At 29.2% G+C, this 23,458-nt stretch overlaps 3 protein-coding genes across 3 annotated transcripts; 1 reads left to right on the top strand and 2 right to left on the bottom strand.

The window, feature by feature from the left end:
* Positions 1 to 4,887: 4,887 nt before the first annotated feature.
* Positions 4,888 to 6,031, bottom strand: LOC146530987 (protein FAM177B). The gene is made up of 2 exons (XM_085199598.1): positions 5,765 to 6,031; positions 4,888 to 5,405 (listed from the first exon to the last, which is right to left on the bottom strand). Exons 1-2 carry the CDS (start codon positions 5,921 to 5,923, stop codon positions 5,127 to 5,129), a joined length of 438 nt encoding a protein of 145 aa, XP_085055724.1. The 5' UTR covers positions 5,924 to 6,031; the 3' UTR covers positions 4,888 to 5,126.
* A 413-nt stretch (positions 6,032 to 6,444) lies between these two features.
* On the top strand, positions 6,445 to 14,161 carry LOC146530986 (uncharacterized). Its single transcript, XM_085199596.1, has 10 exons — positions 6,445 to 6,696; positions 6,772 to 6,965; positions 7,075 to 7,136; positions 7,523 to 7,691; positions 8,059 to 8,318; positions 9,012 to 9,511; positions 10,038 to 10,151; positions 12,300 to 12,448; positions 12,613 to 12,707; positions 12,850 to 14,161. Exons 1-10 carry the CDS (start codon positions 6,592 to 6,594, stop codon positions 13,017 to 13,019), a joined length of 1,818 nt encoding a protein of 605 aa, XP_085055722.1. The 5' UTR covers positions 6,445 to 6,591; the 3' UTR covers positions 13,020 to 14,161.
* LOC146530985 (upstream stimulatory factor 1-like) lies at positions 13,792 to 18,946 on the bottom strand. The gene is made up of 7 exons (XM_085199597.1): positions 18,796 to 18,946; positions 18,571 to 18,614; positions 18,282 to 18,377; positions 17,804 to 17,881; positions 17,339 to 17,460; positions 16,892 to 17,076; positions 13,792 to 16,377 (listed from the first exon to the last, which is right to left on the bottom strand). Exons 1-7 carry the CDS (start codon positions 18,846 to 18,848, stop codon positions 16,212 to 16,214), a joined length of 744 nt encoding a protein of 247 aa, XP_085055723.1. The 5' UTR covers positions 18,849 to 18,946; the 3' UTR covers positions 13,792 to 16,211.
* Between the last annotated feature and the right edge of the window lie 4,512 nt (positions 18,947 to 23,458).

Here is a 23,458-nt window from a genome sequence, read left to right as displayed (position 1 = left end):
TGACCCTTAACCTAAATGTAACCTTTTGGGACCCTTGGTCATTGTGAAGCGAATTAATCGGCTAGTATGCCTTTTGTATTGGTCAGTACCCGCCCGAAACGTCCGTCCGGCTATTGTGTTCGTATTAAAAGTTTTTAAGTGTCCCCCCGTCAGTTTAGGGCTTCGGTACCGGTTTGCAAATTTTTTTTTATAACGAAACCAGTTCTATGTAATGCATTTGTTTGTGATGAATTTCCGCGTTTTTGTTGGTTTGATATATTAGATTCGTTTGTTTTTGTTTGATTTGCATATAAATTTTAAGGTTAATTGATTGCTTTTATAATTTGTGCTAATATTTGGATAAATTTACAAAATATACTTCTTCTTTATTTTATGTGTGTTAATTTAAATATTTATTTAAAGTAATTTATTAGATATTTTACGAATGCATATAACAAATTCTAAGTTAGAACTATTTATTTTTTTTAATTGTTAGTAAGGTTTTCTTTTCTTTGAAGTTATTGTTAATTTTACTGTAATAAAATCTTAACAAAACAATAGCTTTTTATTCCTACATATACACCTACTTGTAGAAAAGTTCTAAAGATAGAAAAGCTTTGTTTATAATAAATAAGCTTAGGGCGTAAGTATATACCTAACACAAAAATTTTTATTATGTTATACTGTAATCTAGATTTATAATTCACTCATATAAAACATACTTTAACTCCATACATGAAATTATTTAGATTTTTAGGTATAAAAAATATGCAAGCGCAATCTCTCCCATTTAGCGGATTATGTAGCGATAATACAATGTTAAGTCACTCCGTTCTCCACTTCCTGTCCATGTTTGGTTTCGTTTTCGTTAATTATCATTTTTTTCGTTCAATTCGACATTCCCATTTTTTCATTTTCTCCGTTTTTTTCTGTTCAGACGTTCAAACCACAAAAAGGTAAATGTAAAAATATAATTAGTGTGTAGTGTCTTTTTGATAATACAATAATAACTATAGTATACTTATTTATGATTGAAAAATTAAATTAATATTATACTTTTTTGCATATACAAATTCTTACTTTGCGTTATATATACCTTAACGTAAGTACATAGTTGGTACACCAAAAATACTTCCTATTTTATACATAACCAAAGTAAATGCCGGTTTATCACTGATTCAAATTTCATTCAGGCTAAACCCTGTCAGTCAAACTGCCATAGAAAGGATAAGCGGAAAGGTGCGCGACGCTTATGCAAATTTCCTCCACCGTACATCCGATTCTATCCTGTATAACACTTTTATAAGGCCTATAGTGCCTTAAAAATGTTTAAATAAAAATAATATTTGCATTCTTCTTATATATTATAGAAATATAAACGAATTTGCTATTACAATAGCAATCAAAATTGCAAATCAAAGAATTATTCTTTATACCCTTCCAATGCAAACTCCTTTCTAATTTGCATGGCGCATTGTTAGGAAGTTTCACTTTTTTAAATGGCCACAAAAGATTTTTTTAATAAACAACATTGCAAAAGTAGAACATCTGCTGTTAAACCCTTGCATAAAGTATAGGTGAGTGCAGAAATTTGAATATTGCATCGGAACTGCTACATTTGTATATCAATAGGAATGGTAATAATAAAAATAACTCATCAATACAATTTGCATCTCTATAATCGATACATTAATATTTAAATTTTGTTTTTCAAGCTTAGCCCTCATATAATCTATTGGTATATTACTATTAGATTCTTACTAAAATTTAGTTATTCTTATTATATGTGTATTAATATGTGAATGTTACAAATATGAAAGGTGATATTATAATATGTACTATGATCATTAACTATCATTAGACAAAAAAGTAATAGAATCTTATTCTGGATTTTGTAGATGAAAATCATAAATGCAAAGATAGAAAAGTCCGAAATAGAAGATAGATATTTCTAAAAAAAAAATGTAAGTATTCAAACTCTACATTTATATCAAAATTTCGAGTTTTTTCATTAGTTTTTCTCATATTAGGCAAATGATGATGGATGGTATATTTTTATTTTTTTATAGGTAGATAATTAGACCTAAGACATCTTCTCGATATAATAGAAAAGTTTTTTTATAATTAACATTTATGTGTTAGGAAGTACTTTAATAAGTAGGTATATAATACATATCATTTTTATTTTTCAGTCATTATGTATCCATAGATTATTAAGATAATTTCGGGAAAGCAGTAACAGGACTATAGTTAACAATAGCGTTAGATTTTATTTATTTACAATCACACAGCGTGAACGATTCAATACTAGACAATAAAAAACTACAAATTCGCCGCAGTATGCGAATCTATGCAAAATAACACCAGAAAAACCAGATATTCTACTCCATTTAATGAAAACAAGTTTTACCACGCGCCTCTATTATTCGCAATATTTTAAAGAGTTAGGGTGAATTTTTGCGCTGGTAACACAAGTTTTGGCGCATTGTAGTGTTACCTGTTAACGAATTATTGAATTAGCTAATAATTATAGCGTTCGTCGTAAATTATTTCAAATGGGCTCGTGTGATTTATTGTCTGTTTGTGGTTATTTCTAATGTGTTAAAGGACTAAATCGATTTCTTTTCATTTTATTTTGCTTTTAGTAAATGTACCTATGGTAACACATTTCAGAACGCAATAATTTTACACGAGAACAACGACGTAGGTCTTCCTAACTATTCCCTAGCACCAAAAATGTAGATCCAAACTTCTAAATGTCTGGTAAATGTCTGCCGTGTTTAATGATATGTATATGATGATAGGAATTAGCAATTTTTACTATCTCTGCAACTAATCTATCCTATAAATTTAGTTTTTAAATAATTTTAGTATAAAATAGCGAATCGCCATAACAATAACGTCAAGTACCTAATGGCATGTAGATGGGAGAACTACATGATAAAAGAAATATACTTCAAATGGTAAATCATAAGTTTCAATTTTTATAAAAAAAACAGATAGAGTAAAAATAAAAGAATCTAAAATTACAATATATAAATAGATTATTTATTTATTTATTTCTTTATAAGGCCCACCAACAATTGATACAATTATTACATGCCATTAAAGAAAAAACAAAGTAAATTATTTCTAATTGCTCAATTATTTACTTAATTTATTATTTAATTTAATTATTTATAATATGAAGAAATATCTCAAGATTGGCTAATGATATCAAAAAACTATTTTGAAATATAGAAAAGATGACGCCAAAGACGCTAATCTGTCATGATTTGAATATTTATATTAATAAACATTGTAAGGCTACATGTAGATAATAATTGTTCTTGTGTAATTTTAAGTGTACTTTTAAATTATGTTAACAACATATTTTCTAGCTTAAGTTATGTTTGTTATCATACTTATTTATATAAAGAATTTTAAAAACAAAAACCTACTTATTTGTGTGTCTATTTTATTAACTTAGTAATACAGATAATTTAATGGTTTAAATTAATTTCTGAAATAAATTATGTCTTTCATTTGAAATACAATATAGTACCTACCTACCTACCTATGAGACTGAACTATCTTCCTCTATACACAAATAACAAATAAAATTATGATTTACATAATAATTAAGCGTGCATCTAATTACATCTAAAAAAATACATAACAACAAAAGTATGAAAGAAAATATAAACAAAATTCCAAACCAATACAACGAAACCATTGCATCATTCCCAAAAAAAAAAAAAAAAAACGCAACACTATGGTCCATCCAGCAGCAAATCTTGAAAATGGAACGTGCGATTTGGCGCCAAAATTCGGCGTCATCAGACCGCGCCTCACACACGGGCCCCGCCCCACACACGCCGGCCAATCGCACGAGGCTAAACACCCTCGCGCAACACGCATATTGATCTGCGGACACAGCTCGAACCGTTTACATTTCGACATATCACACACTAAACTATGACAAACAATCATGTGTGGTAAGTTATTATTAATTTAAACTCTATCTAACTAAAAATAAAGTTGAAAATGCAATAGTGAAATTAGTGTCGCTTGTGACACAAGGTTTCGCTGGATAGGTGTAATTTATAATCTGGTTAGAAAGGCGGAATGTAGACTCTATTTCTTATTAAAAAAAGTTTTAACTTCTTAAATTCGGTTATGATAGTTTATTTTAATTGTTTTGTTTAATATGTAAAACAATTAATTAGTTTCTCTTGTTTTATAATTTAGCCCTGCAGTAGTCATGTATCGATCATGTAAATTATTTTAAGATTTTTAGTTTTTATAATAATAAGAATTGATAATAGTTAAATAAAAAAAGCTTCTAATTAGCCATTTATGAATATTTTATTATAGTAAATATACATTTCAAAATTAATAACTATAAAATATTTACTGTAGAGTCATCTAGCTGGATAAATGAATAACTCTACGTAACTACATAAGAACGCAGGTGTCACTTCTTTAAGCCCGAAATTTTAAGTAATTTCTGTATCTGGCAATAGGTGTCGCTATTTATTTGCTTACTATAAAGGAGCTTTTACACTATCAATACTATAAAGGTGATTTATACAATACAAATAATGCTTCATTATCTGAAATGAGTTTAGACTCAATATATTTTAGTTTCTGACCCAGTTATACTATTTTCGAGGATAGTCGTTGCGGAGGGGCACAAAGTGTGAACGCGACTGGTCGTGCATTCAATCCCTTGAGGAAAAGAAATATTTATTCAAATTTATATTTCTATTTCTTCGCTCTGGTATTGAGGCAAAGTGCGGCGTTAAATTCTGCCAATAGTAATTCTAATCTTTTGAAAGAGAGTTAGCGTTAGTTTACAGTCAGCAGTCATTTCATCAAGTTGTTAAAGAATTATTTACATTAAACTATAATAATTGATACACAAAGTAAAATAAGCAAATTGTAATGTAATATAAAATACCAATTTGATTAAGACTTTTACAAAATATTTATAACAGGATAATAAATAAGTTTGCTAATTTGTTAGTTTTGTAAATTATCACTTATATTATGTGCATTTATTAATAAGATTGATTGCAATTGTGATTATAATTATAAAAATATAATAAAAATGTTTAAAGCTTTTCTAACCATAATACAATAAAAGCAAATACAAATAAAATATTTCAGGCAATTGCTGCTCTTTCAACATCTTTTACTGGTTCATTCATCACTAAAGGCACATCTCCTCCAGTATTTTTAGGCACCCATCCAGTTGATTCTTCTTCCAGTTTTTTCTTTTCTTCTTGCATCCTCTCATATTCACTTATTTCAATTTGGTATTTTGGAGTTGTTATGCCAAACAAACCTGCTAATGATTCACCTGCAGTATCTACTGCACTTAAAACTTTACTGCCAGATTTCCAAGCATAATATGATAACCATGGACCCCATGTCATAGTTTTCTACAACAACAAATATGATATTGTTATAAGAATTAAGAAAAAATAAACTTGGTTTCTTAAATAAATTAACCATTACAAATTTATCAAATAAAACAAATAAAAAATAAATCATTAATACTTATAATAATTAAAAACGAACTTCAATTTGAGGGCAGTTGTGGCATAGGGACAGAACGGGTGACTATAAAGACAGTCATGAGTTTGAGTGTGGAACGAACTCAAATGAAATATTAAATATTTTCATTTTCTTGGTCTGGTAACAAGGCAAAGCGTAGAGTTGAGTATCATTGGATCCCTCTGCCCACCATTATTTACGGGATTAAACGTGAAGCCAAAAAATACATATAGTTGTTACTTACTGTGTCTACATTTTCACTGTCATTTGGCGCACTTTGAAGTTCACTTATCTTTTCTTCTTGTAATTCCTCTTCAACGCCGTCGCTGAAATGTAAAAATTTAATGGATCTATTAATGGTAAGAGATACATCAGCAACATTATTTTCTTGTGTAGACTCCATTTTGTCCTTTTGTAAATTACAATATTAGATATTCCGTCATTGTTTACTAATACGGCCTTGATTATAAATACTAATCTATTTTTATTTGTGACGGATGATTTCTGTTATTAACTCGTAACGTCAAAGTTTATGAGAAATTGATTATTGTAAATATAGTTGCCAGTTAAAAATATACTTATATTAACTTCATTCTCTTCTTTCAAACTCAAATCGCATATTTTTTTATGTATTTAATATCTGAAAAGAATTATAGGTGTCATATTCGTAATTTATTACGATGATTGATGATCGATGATCCCACCACTTAATTCGGATTCCGGTCAGAGCCAAAAATTATCTATTAATCGAAATAGAACTAGATATTGGTATGGTTAATATTAAACATTTTGTTATCTTATTTTATTTATTTTAAGACCAAAATTGGACCAATATTTCTCGTATTTTTTTATAATATTGTTGATATCTTGATATAAACGATATCATAAAAAATTAGGCAAAATTATCACAGTTGTCAGTATATATACCTGGCAACTGGCTACTTGAAAAGTCATAACAAAAACAAACTATATTCATCGGGTTTTACTATGCTAAACATTTTTAATTTTAACATTCCCGGTGTTATATATATTTATTACTTCTGACATGTTACTAACGACTTCCAGCTTATAATGGATAATTTTTGCCGAGGTTGTTTAACAAAATGTGAACCTGTGGACTTACTTCAGTATACTGAAAGAAATAGAAGGCTATTTGTTTATTCCACGGGGTTGCAGGTGTCTTAAATTTACAGTGTTTAAATATTATATTGAGTATTGGCTATAATATAATATAATTTATTACTATTTTAGGTAAAACGTAACGATGCCTTTGATTTTCAACTTTGCAAAGAATGTTCTGTTAATATGAGAAATGCTTGTAATTTTAAGAAAACATGTAGGAATTCTGATAAAAAGCTAAATTACTACTTGAAGAACAAAGAATCTGGTGATAATACAGATTTAGTCACATTCCTTAAAAATAATGAAGATTTATTTAAATTGAGGTAACATTAATTGTATCCTATTTGAGCTTGTGGAAATGAAGAGTTTTTTTATTATTTACATTGAAACTCTACATTACATGTTTAATAAGTTAATATTTATGCTTTACAGGCTTCCAATAAAAATTGGTAATAGTACTCCAGCTTATAACAAAATTAAAGATGATGATAATGGTAATATAATTAGTAATTATAATAATTATTTTAGAGACCATTGTGGTGCTGATCCACAGACATGTGATTAAAACCGAGAAGGGTGCGAGTTTGATTGCCACTCTGAGGGAAAAAGTATTTAATATTTTAATTTCCTCACTCTGGTCATGACACAAAATGCCACATTGAGGTCACAACTCAAAATTGAATGCGTCAAAAATTTATGGGGAACTGGGAATGTAAATGTCTTCATGAGAATAAAGTGTCTTAACACTAGGTTTTTAGGTTTTCTCTTTATGTGGTGACTCTATTCTGTGCCCTTATGAGACTTAGGAGGTTTCCTGAAGACACTGCTTTGAGTTCCGCTATATTTTTTGAAAAATTAAATGTTATAATATACATTACAGAATCAACATGCACAAGTTTACAGAACTTTATGAGAGATATTTTACCCACGGACGAAATACGAGATATTGACGATCGTATCATATGTGAGGTGTTAGGAGAGGAGGCAGATATTCTAGAAGATTCACTCGACTCACATTGGCTACAGGAAGATGTGCCACTTGATTATAAGTATGAAGCTTTATTTGAGGTTGTTATGGTGCAGTCTTTGCCACTATGCTTGTTAAATACTGGTACTTAGCTCGGCATTTTGCAACCAGAGTTGAAGTGAGGAAATGAATAATTTTAATATTACAGTTTTCTCAAGTCTCAATCGAATTTACATGTGTCCCAGTTGCAGTCAAACCTTGTGCCACTACTCCATGGCAGCCCCATAATGAAATTGACTTCATTAACAATTTAAAATTAAGTACAAGACATATTACAAATATGTAACATCTGTATAGCCATAATTTATGTAAAGGTTTTGTATTTAATGAAAACAATAATAACTATGTGGATATAATCATTTCACAATTACATTTTTAAACTGTTTCAGCCCATTCTCAACTACAAATTCAATCAATAATGGTTCTCCAAAAAAAGTTAGTGAAGACACACAAGAAGAGAAAAAAATAAAAGGTGAAGATAATAATTCAGACTTAGGAAAAACTGTGGTAGAATTTAACATAAACGATTTCAATAAGGAAACAGATACTGAAGAAAATAAATGCATAATTGATGCTAATTTGGAAAATGCATTAAAAAATGTCAATGTTGAAAAAATTATGTTGGATGAAATACTTTTAACACCACCAGGTAAATAGTTTTTAATTTTAAACTTTCATAAATATACCATTTTTTTAATATACATAAATGTTAGAATTTGATGTACATATATACAATTTCCATAACATAGACCATGTTATGTCATACTTATTGGAGAACCTGCGCCTCTTGGAAACCGTCTAAGCACTTTGACCAACTCAGTCATACATTCTCATTGGTTACATCGAAGTTCCTATATGCTTGTTACAACTTATCATTGTTGCTAGCATCTCTACAGGGAGATAATTGCTTAAAATTATCATTTGGCTATAAATGAGAGAATGCTATTTATTTATTAAATATATTTTGCATTTTTAAAGTGTTATTCCACACTTAGGAAAGAAAAATATAATAAAGTTTTATATGTTTTCTAATAAGTATTTTTCTTTCCCAAGCGTGGGATAATAATATTATAAATATATATAATAATAATAATACTTTAAAAATGTAATAAACATGCTACGTCATGACGAATTTTTTACTTATTATCTTGGATTGAAACTATTGTAGTTCATTTTTTTCTTTACAACCTTGAATTTCAAAGAGATGTTCTGGAGTTTTGACTGTACAATGTAAAATCTTGCTTTTTCATTTCTGGAGATCTTTTATAGTGTAGCACTTACAGCTTGAATATAACAATACACCAAAACCTTTTTTTTTTTCAATTTCTATGTATCTTTCTAGTATTACAAGATTTATCAGCACCATCAACACCTTTAATAATAAATATGTTACTGGGCAATACAAGTGATGACAACATTACAAGTTCAACACAAGAAATACAGAAAACAAACAAAAACAATGTTTGCCAAGAAGACATAGATGTTTTAGATGAATTCCTCAAAATGAATGATAGTAAACAAAAATCTATTGATTATGAAGACAGTTTAATAGATATTGAAGAAATTGAACATATACAAAATTATTTAAATAAAGAGACAAATATTGAAGATACAAAAATAAATAGTATAGAAAATAAATATTGTATAACAAATTTTTATTGCAAAATGTGTGAAAGGCAGTTCAAGAACATAGTTGCTTTGAAAGTGCATTGTACTAAACATCACAAGTTTAGAATAGAGACCCCCAAAACTAAACGGACTCGTAAAAAATATATATGTGATTATTGTGGGAAAATCTTTATGTCGTCGAGATGTATTACCAAACATCTGGCTAGTCATCAGGTATCTTATCTTATTCTTATCATACTTTTTAGCTTCGTGCTGTATCCCGCATATAGCAGATACGTTCTCTATTTTCCGCCTAAGCTGCGAGGTGTTGAGTCTTGTGGTAACAAGTGAGTAAATGAAGTAATTCAATAATTATTTTTCTCGAGTCCAAATTGAACCCACAATCGTCGCGACATCTCATCTTATCATTTATTTTATTTCTTAAGTATTCATTCATAAATATATGTGACATGTAGAGGAAGAGGATTGAAGTGTGACATTGTGGGACTAGGGGTGGGTCCTAAGGTTTGTGGCTTCAAATTTTAAAATATTAAAACTAGGACAAAACAAAACAACATCTGAAGTGCTGTTTTAATTAAGTTATTTTTTTCTGTGACAAAATATATGATGTCACACTAGGTACAGGAGACTCATGTGACCTTATCAAGAACTGGTCAAATCTTGAAATCCTTGTCACATAATTTATAGATAGTCCCTAGATCTTGTGTTCCATAATAATATTATATATTTTTTCTTTCAGAATTTGAAAACATATAATTGTGATAAATGTAATATAAACTTTTCATCAGAAGCTAAACTTGGTCAACATTTAAGCATTCACACAGGAACTAGAACAAAAAAAGATGTAGGGAAGGTATGAAATAACTTTATTATTTTAGTAATTACATTTTGGGCATTATGTTAATTCAAGAAAATAATTATTATAATATTTCACTGTATTTGTGAAAAATGTTTGTTGATAATAAATCCTATATCTTATAAAACAAAGTCGCTTTTCGTGTCTGTCTGTTGTTTCTAACTCTTCTTCTTCTAAACCACCCAACGGATTTTGATGCGGTCTTCACCATTAAGTCGAGTGTTTTTCGTAGAAGGTTTATATATAGTTTATTATTTGTACATTCTTATATAAATCAACATAAATACGATAAATGTGTCTAAAGTCCTACCCGTTGAGACACTTTCGCGCATGCGCTGCTCTAATGGTAAGTACTACTTGAAAAAAATGTACTGGAGTATTGTTCCTCTTAATAAGATCTACAAAAAAGTCCGCGAGAGCATATTCGTATCTTTTAAGAATAACGTGTAGTGATCATTTTTCTGTCTAAAAATAATAATTTCAATATATTTTTTATTGTGAGGGATATTTTTTCATAATGGTATTAATCCTTATCCTTTAAAATACTTTATTAATTTTCTACGTTAAACGAAGATAAAATTTGCTTTTTACAATATTTCGAAATTGCGAATAGTTTTACAGAAAAACGCATTTAATTGTTGAATATGAATCAGCTGTATGTTAGTCAAGTTTCACTTATCCCTTACTATATATAAATAAGTACATTAGTTACGTTGGCCATTTAATGTAGACCAAAACTGTCTTTTACTGTTTTTCATTTTAATAAGTACTTTAGAAGTTGTTACAATATCAAAAAAATCCTTGCTGCGAAACGGCTCGCCACTCGCCATGCGTCCGCCGTGCCCGCTTGCCTTACACGCATCGGTGGTTCAGTGGTAGAATGCTCGCCTGCCACGCGGGCGGCCCGGATTCGATTCCCGGCCGATGCATTCTATTTAATTTTCCTCACAGGCAGCCACGTCGTGCTTGCTTTTCATCAGGGACAGAATACCCCCCCCTTCAGCATAAACCACAAGCTCGAAAAAAAAACCCTGCTGCCTCTATAGCAACGAAGATTTAGTTAGATGCGTTTGCACGTATTGGATAATTGGAGTTGAATGTATTATTTAAGCGCGATATATTTGGTTTCATATTTTTTGTAGTAGTTATTAGTAGGTAGGTTTTTGTTTATAATTTGTTCCGTTTAAAAATAGTCATTTAACTATCTAAAAATAGTCATTTAAATATATTTTAATAAGTATTTAAAAAGATTAGTAGCACAGATTTAAAATTACGGTACCTACTAAAAAATCCTTGCTGTGTAAAACAATTGGAAAATCCTTATTGAAACTACGAAAATGCGGGTTGCATTGGGATTTAATTAATTTTCACATTATCTTAAGTGCTTTGCAAACATACATTACATGAATAATCCAGTAGTTAAAGCGGGCGAAGCCGCAAGAGGGTCGCTAGTATTTTATAAGCTGGAATATAATGGGTATGAAGCTATATTATAAGAGGATTCTACTTTTAGTATTCTAATTAATTGGATTGAGTGGATTAAAATATATAGTTATGGATTTTAATCCACTAAATAATACTAAAAGTCTAATATTCTATGTATCATCTATACTAATATAATAAAGCGGAAGAGTTTGTTTGTTTGTTTGTTTGTTTGAACGCTAAGATCTCTGGATCTACTGGATCGATTTACTTTGTTTTTGTTTTGTATGAAAGCTGCATTCTTCAGAAGTGCTATAGGCTATATAATATTACATTACACATATATACTAATAGCTTAAAATACTTTCTAATTTGACATGCAATTTATTCTGCCATGTTAATAACAACCGTCGTCGCTACGCGACCGCGTTCGTTACCGCGTCATTTTGATATTCATCCTTATGAAAATAAATATAATAGTCACTTTTAGCATTTCATCTAGATTGAAATTTTATTTCTATAGAAATTATATTCTTATATTTCAAGCAGGCGTAGCCGCGTCCGGGTCCGCTAGTATGAAATAAAATTAAAGAGACATATAATTATCACCAACAATATTTTTATTTAAATTCGATTTAATGTAGAAAAGAAAAATTTTTCGTTAATGTGGAAATTGGAATAATATTTTAAATCATTTTGAAAATAAATTAAACCAATTTTCAGAATTATGTATGCAGCATATGCGGGGCAATATGTAGTAGTTCATCCAATTATAATATTCATAAAAGAAGACATCTAAATAAATTCACTTTAAACTGTGAGGAATGTGGCAAAGGATTTTATAGAACTTCAGATTTAACTATACACATGCGGTAAGAAAGTATACTTTTTCTTTAGCTTCACTTAGTTTCCTCTAACTACCCTCCTAAATGCGGGCACTCAGGAGGATGGTTTAAATTTTATAAATATAAGCCTCTTTAAGTAATATGATTTCCTCCCTGCAGATATTTGTATGACAATTATGTATTAATTCCAGATATCACACAGGAGAGAAACCTTACGCGTGTAGCTTTTGTCCTCAAAGGTTTGCGCGACAAGACACACTGAGCCGACATATGAAACGTCACAGTGGTAATTTATTGTATATTCTATCTCTCTTCTATCTATATTTACATAATACATTTCAATTATTTTTTCTACAGTTCGTAAAATGATGAAAAAATCATAGTTCTTTTAATGTTTTATTTTATAATTACATTTTATTTCTTTCCAGGTGAAAAACCCTTTGCCTGCCAATTTTGTGATGCAAAATTCTGCAAATCGTACGACTTGAAGCTACACCACAGCAGATCTAAACAATGTCTTGAACAACAACAAAGAAAACTTGCGGAAAAGACAGACACTATGCACCAAATAATACTTACTGAAGCTATTGTGTTCTGATTTTTTTTACACTGTACTGTGGATACCGCACAGGGACTCTAATGTTGAGACACTATACAAAATCATAAAGATATATCTATGATATATATGGCCTTGTGTGTTGGGTCTAAGTGTAAATGTAAAATATAAATCATTGTATCAATAAAAAAACCAGTTGGTAATTTCGTGAAATTATGTCTCAGTCCATTAAAGGAACAAGAAATAATGTAAAAAAAATTTTTTTATTATATTATAATGTCTTCTATATGATATATCCTGACAAGAAGTTTAAATGTGTTATAAAGACATATGCGAAGTTCCACGCCATTTTGTTTCAAATATACAAACTGGCGCAGTAAATGACACTCGGCGTCGCGCTCTACTGTACTTTAGCGTTGTGATGGTTTGCGGGGTAGCGGTAGTGTGACCGGGCGCCCGTATATATAAGTATCTAATATATGCATACCGCATAAGTGTCCCCGCGTCTATCCGATGATTAAAAAGTGAAGTTCATATTGGGTTAATATTATGCAAGAAGTCTTTTTTATTTTTTTGTTACATTTCTTTACACTAGTTTTTTTTTATAAGAAAGCTAGTTCTTTTTTTGTTTAAAAATCTGGGTATATACTATTATTGTACACTAACCAAAATTTTACTGAAATAGTAGTTTATGGCTACATTCTTTTTTTTCTATAATAAAAAAATTGCATTATTTCTGCTTTTTATTTATGTTTGGCTAATAAATAATAATATAGAAGAAAGCTTGAATTATGAAAATGTTAAAAAAACACCATTACAACTTATTTTAATTTTATTTTATGTACAAAATAATGTCAAGTAAATAAAGTCAGGACTAAGAAGTAACATGTTTTATTCAATATTTCGTGTAAATTGGTCATATTTTTACAAACAATGACTGACTTAATGCTATAACACGAAAAATTGGTGTATCATTTAAGACACGTTGCAACTTTTGAATGTATACATTAACAAATAATTTAATAAATAACTGTAAAAAAAAAGGTTTGCTTCTTAGCAATGGGTCTAGCCAAGAAAATATATGGATAAAAAAAATACTACCGAAAATAATGCTACAAACGTAATGTAAAATGGTCTTGTTTACTATCATAATATTAATAAACATTTATTATTGTGTCCAAAAACAATTGTTTTCTTTTATTATATAACAATTACATAAAACTAAAACTTAATTACTAAATATAAAATTTGGTACAAACCTTTAAACTAAGTGATTTTGACAAAAAATATAATAATATTGTAAACCGAAAAACAGATTCATAAATAATTTTAGTGATTATTTAAAATATTGTCATTGCATAATAGTGATATGCAAAATTTATATCCAATTAGGTACAATCACTTGTTATATCCATATATATGTTATGCGCCCATGCGCATAACTTTTGATTGAACGACAAATTAAATGACTAAATAATGAACACTAGTAATTGTACCAAATATTTAAAAATAAATACATATATTGTTTTTTTTTAACGATTTAAGTTTTTTTATTATCTGGATATCTGTTTATCTGAAATTCAACATTATAATTAAGTTCCAAAAGTTAACATATTTTTTAATAAAAAAACGACCTTTAAACCTATCGTACTCACATGAATAGATAATTTAAAACTACATATATATCTATACCAGCCCTGTATGGGGTGATAAAAAGACTTGCATGCATGATTATTTTAATTTTCTTCTCTTTTTAGCGTCTCTTTTTTTCACCCGCATATAGCGGGGTAGGCAGAAAGAGCCTAGTTAAGATTAGGCAGAGATTTTAATTAACTAATCAATTAAATAAAGGGTTAATAAATGACAAAATCGATAGGACTGTTTTTCTGCAGAAACCAAACCTTCGAATTTTTAAACAACTCTCTTACTACAAACAACTAAGGAGCTAAATTATGATTTAAAAAATTATGCTTACAAGCCAACTTATAAACCTATTCTAGGTTGGTACAAATATATTATGAGTGACAACTAAAAAGAAATGAAAATGTGAATTTGTTAACACAAATTTTAATACTAAATAGATATTGTATTCTAAATATGTTTATAATAATTATTAAATTCACTATTATCATTGTATTGTAACCTTTCGCTATTATAACATTTAATATATTAATAGTGGTAAGTTTAATGTATGAACAAATTATGGAATATTAATTTAAATCAAAAGTGCCATAAATAAAAATAAAAGTCAAGAATATCACGGTTAGATGATGAATTAAAAATATTTTTAATACAAAAATACAAACGTTACAAACTGTCAAGTCAATTTTGTTAAAAAAAAGTAATATTAGAAGAAATTCACCAACACAAACAAATAATTCAAAATATTTTTTTATCAACAACCAAAATCGATATAGTATTCTCCATTATCTGTATTTATTACATTCCTGCTAAAATGTTAATGAATTAAAACCAAAGGTTATTATTTTTAAACTATATATAGAATAACAAACTGACAAGACATATTTTCAAAGATTCTGGCACATTTTTCTCATAATAATGTTAATATTTTTTAAATTACATTTCAAATAAATTTACAAAGAATCAAAATTTCGAACAAATTCATATACATGTTGATAGTAACTAAAAAAATAATAATAATCGACAAAAAAACACAGACCATATTAAACAGTTAACAATTCAATAACATTATTTCCTTAATAACAACTAAGCTTAGAACTTAGCACCTTCAGTTTCCATTATTTACAGGTCTACAATCAAAAATACTGCTTAGACAATTTCAATTGATTCTCAAAGAAATTGATGTAATTAAAACGAAAATAAAATCGTAAAATATATGGAGACGTTGACATTTTTTGCATTTTTAAATAAGTAAATAAGTAAAGCGAAAAAGTAGCCAGTCAAATGTTCTAAGACAAGCTACACACAAATAAAGTATCAACAATTTTAAAATTCAAAAGCATGAGCTTTAAATACATTTAAGTGAATAAAATCCATTATTTATTTACTTCACAGACACTACATACTACTTATATATCTTTAGAGTAGTGGTATTGGGTAAAAAAAATCGCAAATTAAGTAATCATTTATAAAAAAAAATCATTTTCGGATTCAACAAACTAATAACTACATAATTTAGTAAAAATTATCAAATCAGCTTTTATTGTAGACCTGTGTTCGGGTACTTCTAAATATTTTTTTATTATATTTAAACTAAGATTTTTGTCCTTTTGGTCTATGGTTTATACTAGACACTATACAATTGTCAGCTATTTGAAATCTTAATGAGTCATTTTCCTTTTGAAGCTCGGATAATTGTTGGTTAAGCCTTAAAACTTCTAATACCAGCTTGTCATTATCAACTTCTAACTTTTCTAATCTGAAAGGAAAACACAAATATGAATCAATAAATTATATTCTAATTATACCACTTCATTAAATGACAAAATTTAAAAAAGAAATCATATTTTGAGAGATGATGATGACTCTAAAAATTTTAGTGTGGTTAGTGTATCAAAAATAGTAAAGTATTTTTTAAAGGATAACATTACGATTTAATACATAGTTCTGAAATAACCCTTGTTTGTCATTGATGCATGATTCATGTGGTACACTTGGTATTCTATGAAATGTGTTTAAGCCACATAAAAGAATATTAATAGTAAACTTGCTCAAGCTAAATTAAAAAAATAATGCCACTTGTCTACTTATTTATTCCAAAATAATGTTAATAGAAACATGAAATTCAATTCAATGTTACAAGTTATTTATATAAATACATAATTACATAAATTAGTTGCAATAAGCATATAAGAATTTCAAATAACAATATATCTTTACAGTAGGATACCATTTTAAAAATATTAAAAACAATAAGTTAAACTAATACTAACTTTTTCTGTTTCTCTGTCAATTCTGTAATATGATCACAGGCTTTTGCCAATATGCCTCCCTTACTAGCCGTATCTGGGAGACCAGAGTTAGGCACTAATGCTGCCAACTTTGTGATCCAACTGTTTATTTTGTCCCTTCTACGCCTTTCTACTTCATTGTGTGTTGCTCTTCTTTTATCATCTCTCTGTTAAATAGAAAACAATTTAGTTTTTTCATACTGTATCACGCATACAGCAGGATAAGCAGAAGGAATCTGTAAACCAATTGGTGAGACACTAGATTCCCCACCTTGTGCCGATTTTTGAAGTTAAGTGACAAAAGTCAAGTTTTATCGGAGCAAGGATATACAATTAATTCACTCCCCGAAAGTGATTTACATTAAGACATTTTATGGCTTCAAAAAGTAAAGCATAAAGCAATTAACATAATTAGACAAAATTTTGTACCTTTTTGGCTGTGATAGCTTTATTTTGTAGAGGTTGCCGTCTCATAACTTTCTTTTGGGCAGCGCCCGTTCCAAATACTGGTACAGGATTACTTATTACATAAAATTCTCCATTTGGAATCACTGGAAATAGCAATAAATATCACTACTATAAAAATAAATTTAATTTACTAAATGAATACACAAAAGATTTGAATTTGAATATCATGGCATAAACAGAAATAACATACAAAGAAAAATGTAAAATGAAGATGGTGTAAAAAATGTAAAATAAAAAATTCCAGTCCACTTTCCACACATTTGAGGCATGCTCTGTTGGGTTACCAAAATAATGATATAAAAATTAATTATTTCCTCAAGTGGGAATCCAACCCACAACCCTTGAGCCGTTCCCGAGGAATCATGCATTTGCTTGAAGCTAAAAAGTAAATGAAAAATTACAATAATTATATTAAATAATACCAACCATGTGTCTGATCTGTGGACATTGTGTTTGGTGTTTCTTCTCCAGTCATTTGTACTAGTTTATATGTTACTGCGCCAGCTGTAAATAAACAATATATACTGTCTAATAACTAAAGTAATGACTCAATGGGATAGCATTTGGCTTTAATTATGATAGTTGCGGGTTTAATCCTATTAAAAGGATTGAATAATTTTTATTTTCACCTCAATTCACTCCATTTAATAGATTTTATACATTTGCTGGATCTTCCATATTTTTCAAAGAACAACAATAAAAAATGAATTATAAATATTTAATTGAGTGCAATAACCTACACATAACTTATTTAGTAAATATTTCAATTACTCATTGAAAAAAATTTGTATTAATATGTATATGTATGTAAATATAATAAAGAAATATATATTTAAAATGTTATTTAAACCATTAACATTATTTAAACTTTGCTATACAGCAGATCTAAATTAGTAAAACTTACATATATCTTTAAAATTGTATGAAGAACTGTTGTCTTCTTCATTACTATCCAGGTACGATTGGGAAACTAATTGTGTTCTATCACACTCTCCACTTTCTGAAAATAATTATAATTAAATTTACTCTCACTTATTACTGGCATTAATTTTAGTAATTAAATAATGTTATTAGTATATTCGACAAATTTTAGTTGAGTGTAAAGATATTTATATGAATTTATATTGGTAAACAACTATAAATGTCACTTGTTCAACAAATACAAAACCAGGAAACTAGAAAGTACAACTCACCGAAAGATCCTTCATCAACCATGCCCAGCAACTCACTATCTCCACTGTAAATACCGACGAAGTGTAAATATAATTTAACAAGTTAAACAAAAATAATATCACAAAAGAAATAATATTTGCCAGATTGCAAAACTCATGTTGACCTTCATTGACACTTAAGATTGGTAGAATTATGTAATTATAATGAAGATCTATATATTCGTATGAAACATGATCACATATTACCTGTTATCGAGTGAATTTTCATGCATGTCAATCTTAACTTCCACTTTGGCCATTGCGCGTAATTATTTTTGAATTTTCTAAACTTGATCACGGGGACAAAATAAAGTGGTCATGTGATGAAGCCATAGACAATTTGCCACAGACTCCACATAAGCTTTTGTCTGTATCGCCAATAAACTTGTAAAACTTAAAAATATTCATAATTGCAATAAAATTATATAAAAAGTAGTTGTTTTCTTTATATAAATAAAATTAATAAAATTAATATTATAATAATATTTTACTAAAAACTACTAGCACCATCTAGTGGTAAAAATATACAACTTCGTACGATGAAGTAACGAATATTACGTCACTAGATAGCGCTGTAACTCAATTATTTTCTTTAAATTAAAAATATTATTTATACAAAATTTAGGATAAACTATTTCGAAATAAATACAATAAAATATATTAAAAAGTAAATTATACAAAAAAATTTAAAGTGCGTTGCCTTGTTTTGTATTCCATATTCTGTGTCTCTTTAATAATTTATCTTAATATATTTATCACCGCGATGGATAATTCTTCAAGTTTTTCAACTTGTACTATTAGATATCAGTTAGTAATAGTGCTAAAATGGGACTTGCGTAACAGCCAAATAAATGTGTTAAATGTATAAAATATGTTTATATATTATTATTATTTATACGTATAATTATTTTTTTGTAGCTTTACTTACATAGTATCTGTAGATATTGTATTAGCAGAGGAAACTTAGTGTTAAGATCCTCCACTCAATTTTCGACATACTTACGAACTTACTTACTTTTACGTGATAGAGACAAAGCGAGACAAAGCGAGAAAATGATAATAATATATTTCCCCGACTGTGAATCGAATCCACAACTGTCGCGCTTACAGCTAGATACTGCACCACGATGCGACGACTGCCTCAATTCATTCATCAATATGTAATTTTTACGTTTTTCTAACTGTAGCAAGTTGTTTTTTTTTTCATAGGCAGAGAGAGATTATTGACAGGGTCGATTCTCTACTTTTTATAAAAGTAAAAAATGTTTTGATTAGTTTTACCGATACTTGTTTTATTTACTAGGCACAATGCGACTCGTCCAATATAAAATGACGATTGTTTTTTGATTTGTTTGGCCGGTGCGTGGTGTGGCGTTAGTTCGTTTATTTAATTCGATTAGAAAATTTTTGAATGTATCTACTTTTTTCTTTTTATTCAGGTATAAAAGTAAACAGAGTATGTGCATTTGATATCGGTCCTTACTTCAAAGCTCTTTTTTCCCCAATTATCTTCTGCTAGCTGTAGGTAAAAGAAATGAAATAAATCCTGACTCGTCTTTAAATATTTTATCCCCTCAAGTGGTAATCGAATCCACAACCTGTCCCGTTTACAACGGCAGGAACAGATCCCTGGACGATTGGCCTCATAGTTAACTTATGACATTTTTTTTAAATAATTATGTTATGATAATTTAATATTGTATCTACATTCGACATACATTTTATAAAGGCCTTTTAGATACACGGTAGGTTGATTTAATTTGTTCGTTGAGCGAACATGAAATCCAATTTTGTCTGTCTACGATATATCAATCATAATTTTACCTTTTCATTCCGTTGAACATATTGTTTATTTCTAATAAAATTAATAACAGATAAAAATTAAAAAATACTCTACAGACTACAATGAAAAAAGGACTAAAAGTACTAAACGTTACTTAAAAAACCCCGAAGAATTTCGCATTTAACACAAATAATACTATATTATAGGTTTAACTTTAATATATACTATACATTTGCAAAAAACATAGTTAACTGTCTTCTTTATTACAGTTATTTTCATTCCTTCGCTTTAGTAACAAGGTGAAAGCGCTGCGTTGAGTTCGGCCACTCAACAGTGCCTAGAAAATTCGGTGGGTAGCGGCAAAAACAGAGTGTCTTAACACTATCTGCCTTGCCATATAACATAGCGAGAAGCTGAAAAAAAAATATTACTAATATTAGGTAAGTCAGTATATATAACAAATAGTTATTATAGACTCAAGCAATTACGCTGTGCAAATTAGGTATCTACTTTATACAAATGCAAAGTTCCATTGCAATAAGAAGACTCGAGGACTTGAATAGATTCCCAAGAGCATAGTAAGGTACAATACGATACTCCAAAAGAAACAATATAAACAGTAAATTGCTTTTAGAGAAAGTAATGTAATTTTATCTGAAATTGTTAAAATATATTAAAAATCTAAATAATTGGTTTACAAATTCTTCGACAAATTTTAGGTATCGTTCAGTTCGAATTACTAAAGCTAAATGGTTTCAAGCGAATGCCCATTAAGGCTGTTATAAAAAGCTTACAAATAATAAATTAGCACTTTTAATTGTCATTAAATATCTAAATATTATAAAAAAATAACCATCGTAAGGCAATACGTATGTCTAACGGTAAAATTAATGGTGAAATGGTTGTAGATTTAATTTTCACCCATGGAATTAAATGTTTTCATTTTTACTACACCAAGACCGTAATTAAGCTCCGCCGCTTTACTCACTATGTCTCGTAATCTTGCGGAAAGCGGAGAGCGGGAAGTCTTGGCCTATTCAGCATACAGGTGTAGAAGAATATTAAAAAAACATAATAAAATAAATCTTATGTCTCATAAAAAGATATAGTTAGTATGCAATATCGTTACTGCTTACTTGAACTCGTTCGTACAAGTGGATTAAGCTCGCGTGCAGAATTGCAATGGCTGGATATCTAGTTAAAAGGTAACGATTCCCTTAAGAATTTTCAATTTTTTACATTGAGTGGAAAGAATTGAAATAATTAATTAATTAATATTCGGCTTCATGCTTTATTCCGCATATTGCAGGATAGGCGGAGAGAATATTGTGTTAAGACAGTCCGTTCCCCATTTTCCGCCGAATTATTGGAGGCATTGCGTGTTGGGTGGCGAGAACACAACTCCGGGTTTTCGCCTTGATGCCAGAGCGAAGAAATGAACATAATCCTATCCTATATCTTATAAAACAAAGTCGCTTTTCGTGTCTGTCTGAACTTTCTAACTCTTCTTCTTCTAAACCACCCAACGGATTTTTATGCGGTTTTCACCATTAGGTCGAGTATTTTTCAGGGAAGGTTTATATTTAGTTTATTATTTGTACATTCTTATGTAAATTAACATAAATACGATAAATGTGTCTAAAGTCCTACCCGTTGAGACACTTTCGCGCATGCGCTGCTTTAATGGTAAGTACTACATGAAAATAATGTACTGAAGTATTGTTCCTCTTAATAAGATCTACAAAAAAGTCCGCGACAGCATATTTTTATCTTTTAAGAATAACGTGTAGTGATCATATTTCTGTCTAAAAATAGTAATTTCAATATATTTTTTATTGCGAGGGATATTTTTCCATAATGGTATTAATCCATATCCTTTAAAATACTTTATTAATTTTCTACGTTAAACGAAGATAAAATTTGCTTTTTACACTATTTCGAAATTGCGAATAGTATTAGAGAAAAACGCATTTAATTGTTGACACATCCCGCCGTTGACACATCAGCTGTGCCGACTCAAGTTTTACTTATCCCTTACTCTCAGCATATAAATAAGTATATTAGTTACGTTGGCCATTTAATGTAGATCAAAACTGTCTTTACTGTTTTTCATTTTAATAAGTACTTTAGAAGATGTTACAATATCAAAACATCCTTGCCGCCCCGCGACGTTTTGCTTATACAAGCGCGTCATGAGCAGTCATCGGTGGTTCAGTGGTAGAATGCTCGCCTGCCACGCGGGCCCGGGTTCGATTCCCGGCCAATGCATTCTATTTAATTTTCCTCACAGGCAGCCACGTAGTGCTTGCTTTTCATCAGGGACAGAATACCCTCTTCAGCATTAACCACAAGCTCGAAAAAAAACCCGCCTGTCTCTATAGCAACGAAGATTTAGATGCGTTTGCACGTATTGGAGTTGAATGTATTATTTCAGCGCGATATATTTTTTGTAGTAGTTATTAGTAGGTAGGCTTTTGTTTATAATTTTTTCCGTTTAAAAATAGTCATTTAACTATCTAAAAATAGTCATTTAAAAATATTTTAATAAGTACTTGAAAAGATTAGTAGCACAGATTTAAAATTACGGTACCTACTAAAAAATCCTTGCTGTGTAAAACAATTGGAAAATCTTATTGAAACTACGAAAATGCGGGTTGCATTAGAGTTTAATTAATTTTCACATTATCTTAAGTGCTTTGCAAACATACATTATATGAATAATCCAGTAGTAAAAGCGGGCGAAGCCGCAAGGGGGTCGCTAGTTATAAATAAAACTTTGTTGCTCCGAGTGGGAATCGACCTCACAACCGTCGCGTATCTCGTCAATAATTAATTGCTACGACTTTTCTCACTTATAGCTTAGTAGACAGTAAAAAGTTGAGTTTTATATATTCTCTTTTGCTTACACAGATATTCGAAAACAGAAATAAAAAAATATTTAATTTCATTTTTATATTTCTTACAAAAAGGTTTTTTGTGATATCAAAGGTAAATACATCGGTATCATAACATTTTTAAGCTTATTGTTGGCGGATAATTTAATAATTGAAACGAGAACATTTCAGCGTTATTTTCTTTTATATTTTC

The sequence above is a fragment of the Heliconius melpomene genome, chromosome 16 (assembly GCF_056956725.1).
Source record: "Heliconius melpomene rosina isolate 202511_hmr_F chromosome 16, ASM5695672v1, whole genome shotgun sequence".
Classification (NCBI taxonomy): Eukaryota; Metazoa; Arthropoda; class Insecta; order Lepidoptera; family Nymphalidae; genus Heliconius; species Heliconius melpomene.
The sequence above is the reverse complement of the archived record's forward strand: the minus strand, read 5'-3'. Positions and strand labels throughout refer to the sequence as shown.

Excerpts from the sequence above, each read along its gene's own strand:
- LOC146530987 (XM_085199598.1), bottom strand. The coding sequence starts at position 5,923 with ATGGAGTCTACACAAGAAAATAATGTTGCTGATGTATCTCTTACCATT. Across the intron at positions 5,406-5,764 it reads ACAGTGAAAATGTAGACACA|AAAACTATGACATGGGGTCC; the intron begins GTAAGTAACAAC and ends TTGTTGTTGTAG.
- LOC146530986 (XM_085199596.1), top strand. The coding sequence starts at position 6,592 with ATGGATAATTTTTGCCGAGGTTGTTTAACAAAATGTGAACCTGTGGAC. Across the intron at positions 7,692-8,058 it reads GATGTGCCACTTGATTATAA|CCCATTCTCAACTACAAATT; the intron begins GTATGAAGCTTT and ends AAACTGTTTCAG. Across the intron at positions 10,152-12,299 it reads CAAAAAAAGATGTAGGGAAG|AATTATGTATGCAGCATATG; the intron begins GTATGAAATAAC and ends ACCAATTTTCAG.
- LOC146530985 (XM_085199597.1), bottom strand. The coding sequence starts at position 18,848 with ATGGCCAAAGTGGAAGTTAAGATTGACATGCATGAAAATTCACTCGAT. Across the intron at positions 18,615-18,795 it reads GAAAATTCACTCGATAACAG|TGGAGATAGTGAGTTGCTGG; the intron begins GTAATATGTGAT and ends CGGTATTTACAG. Across the intron at positions 16,378-16,891 it reads TTGACAGAGAAACAGAAAAA|ATTAGAAAAGTTAGAAGTTG; the intron begins GTTAGTATTAGT and ends TTTTCCTTTCAG.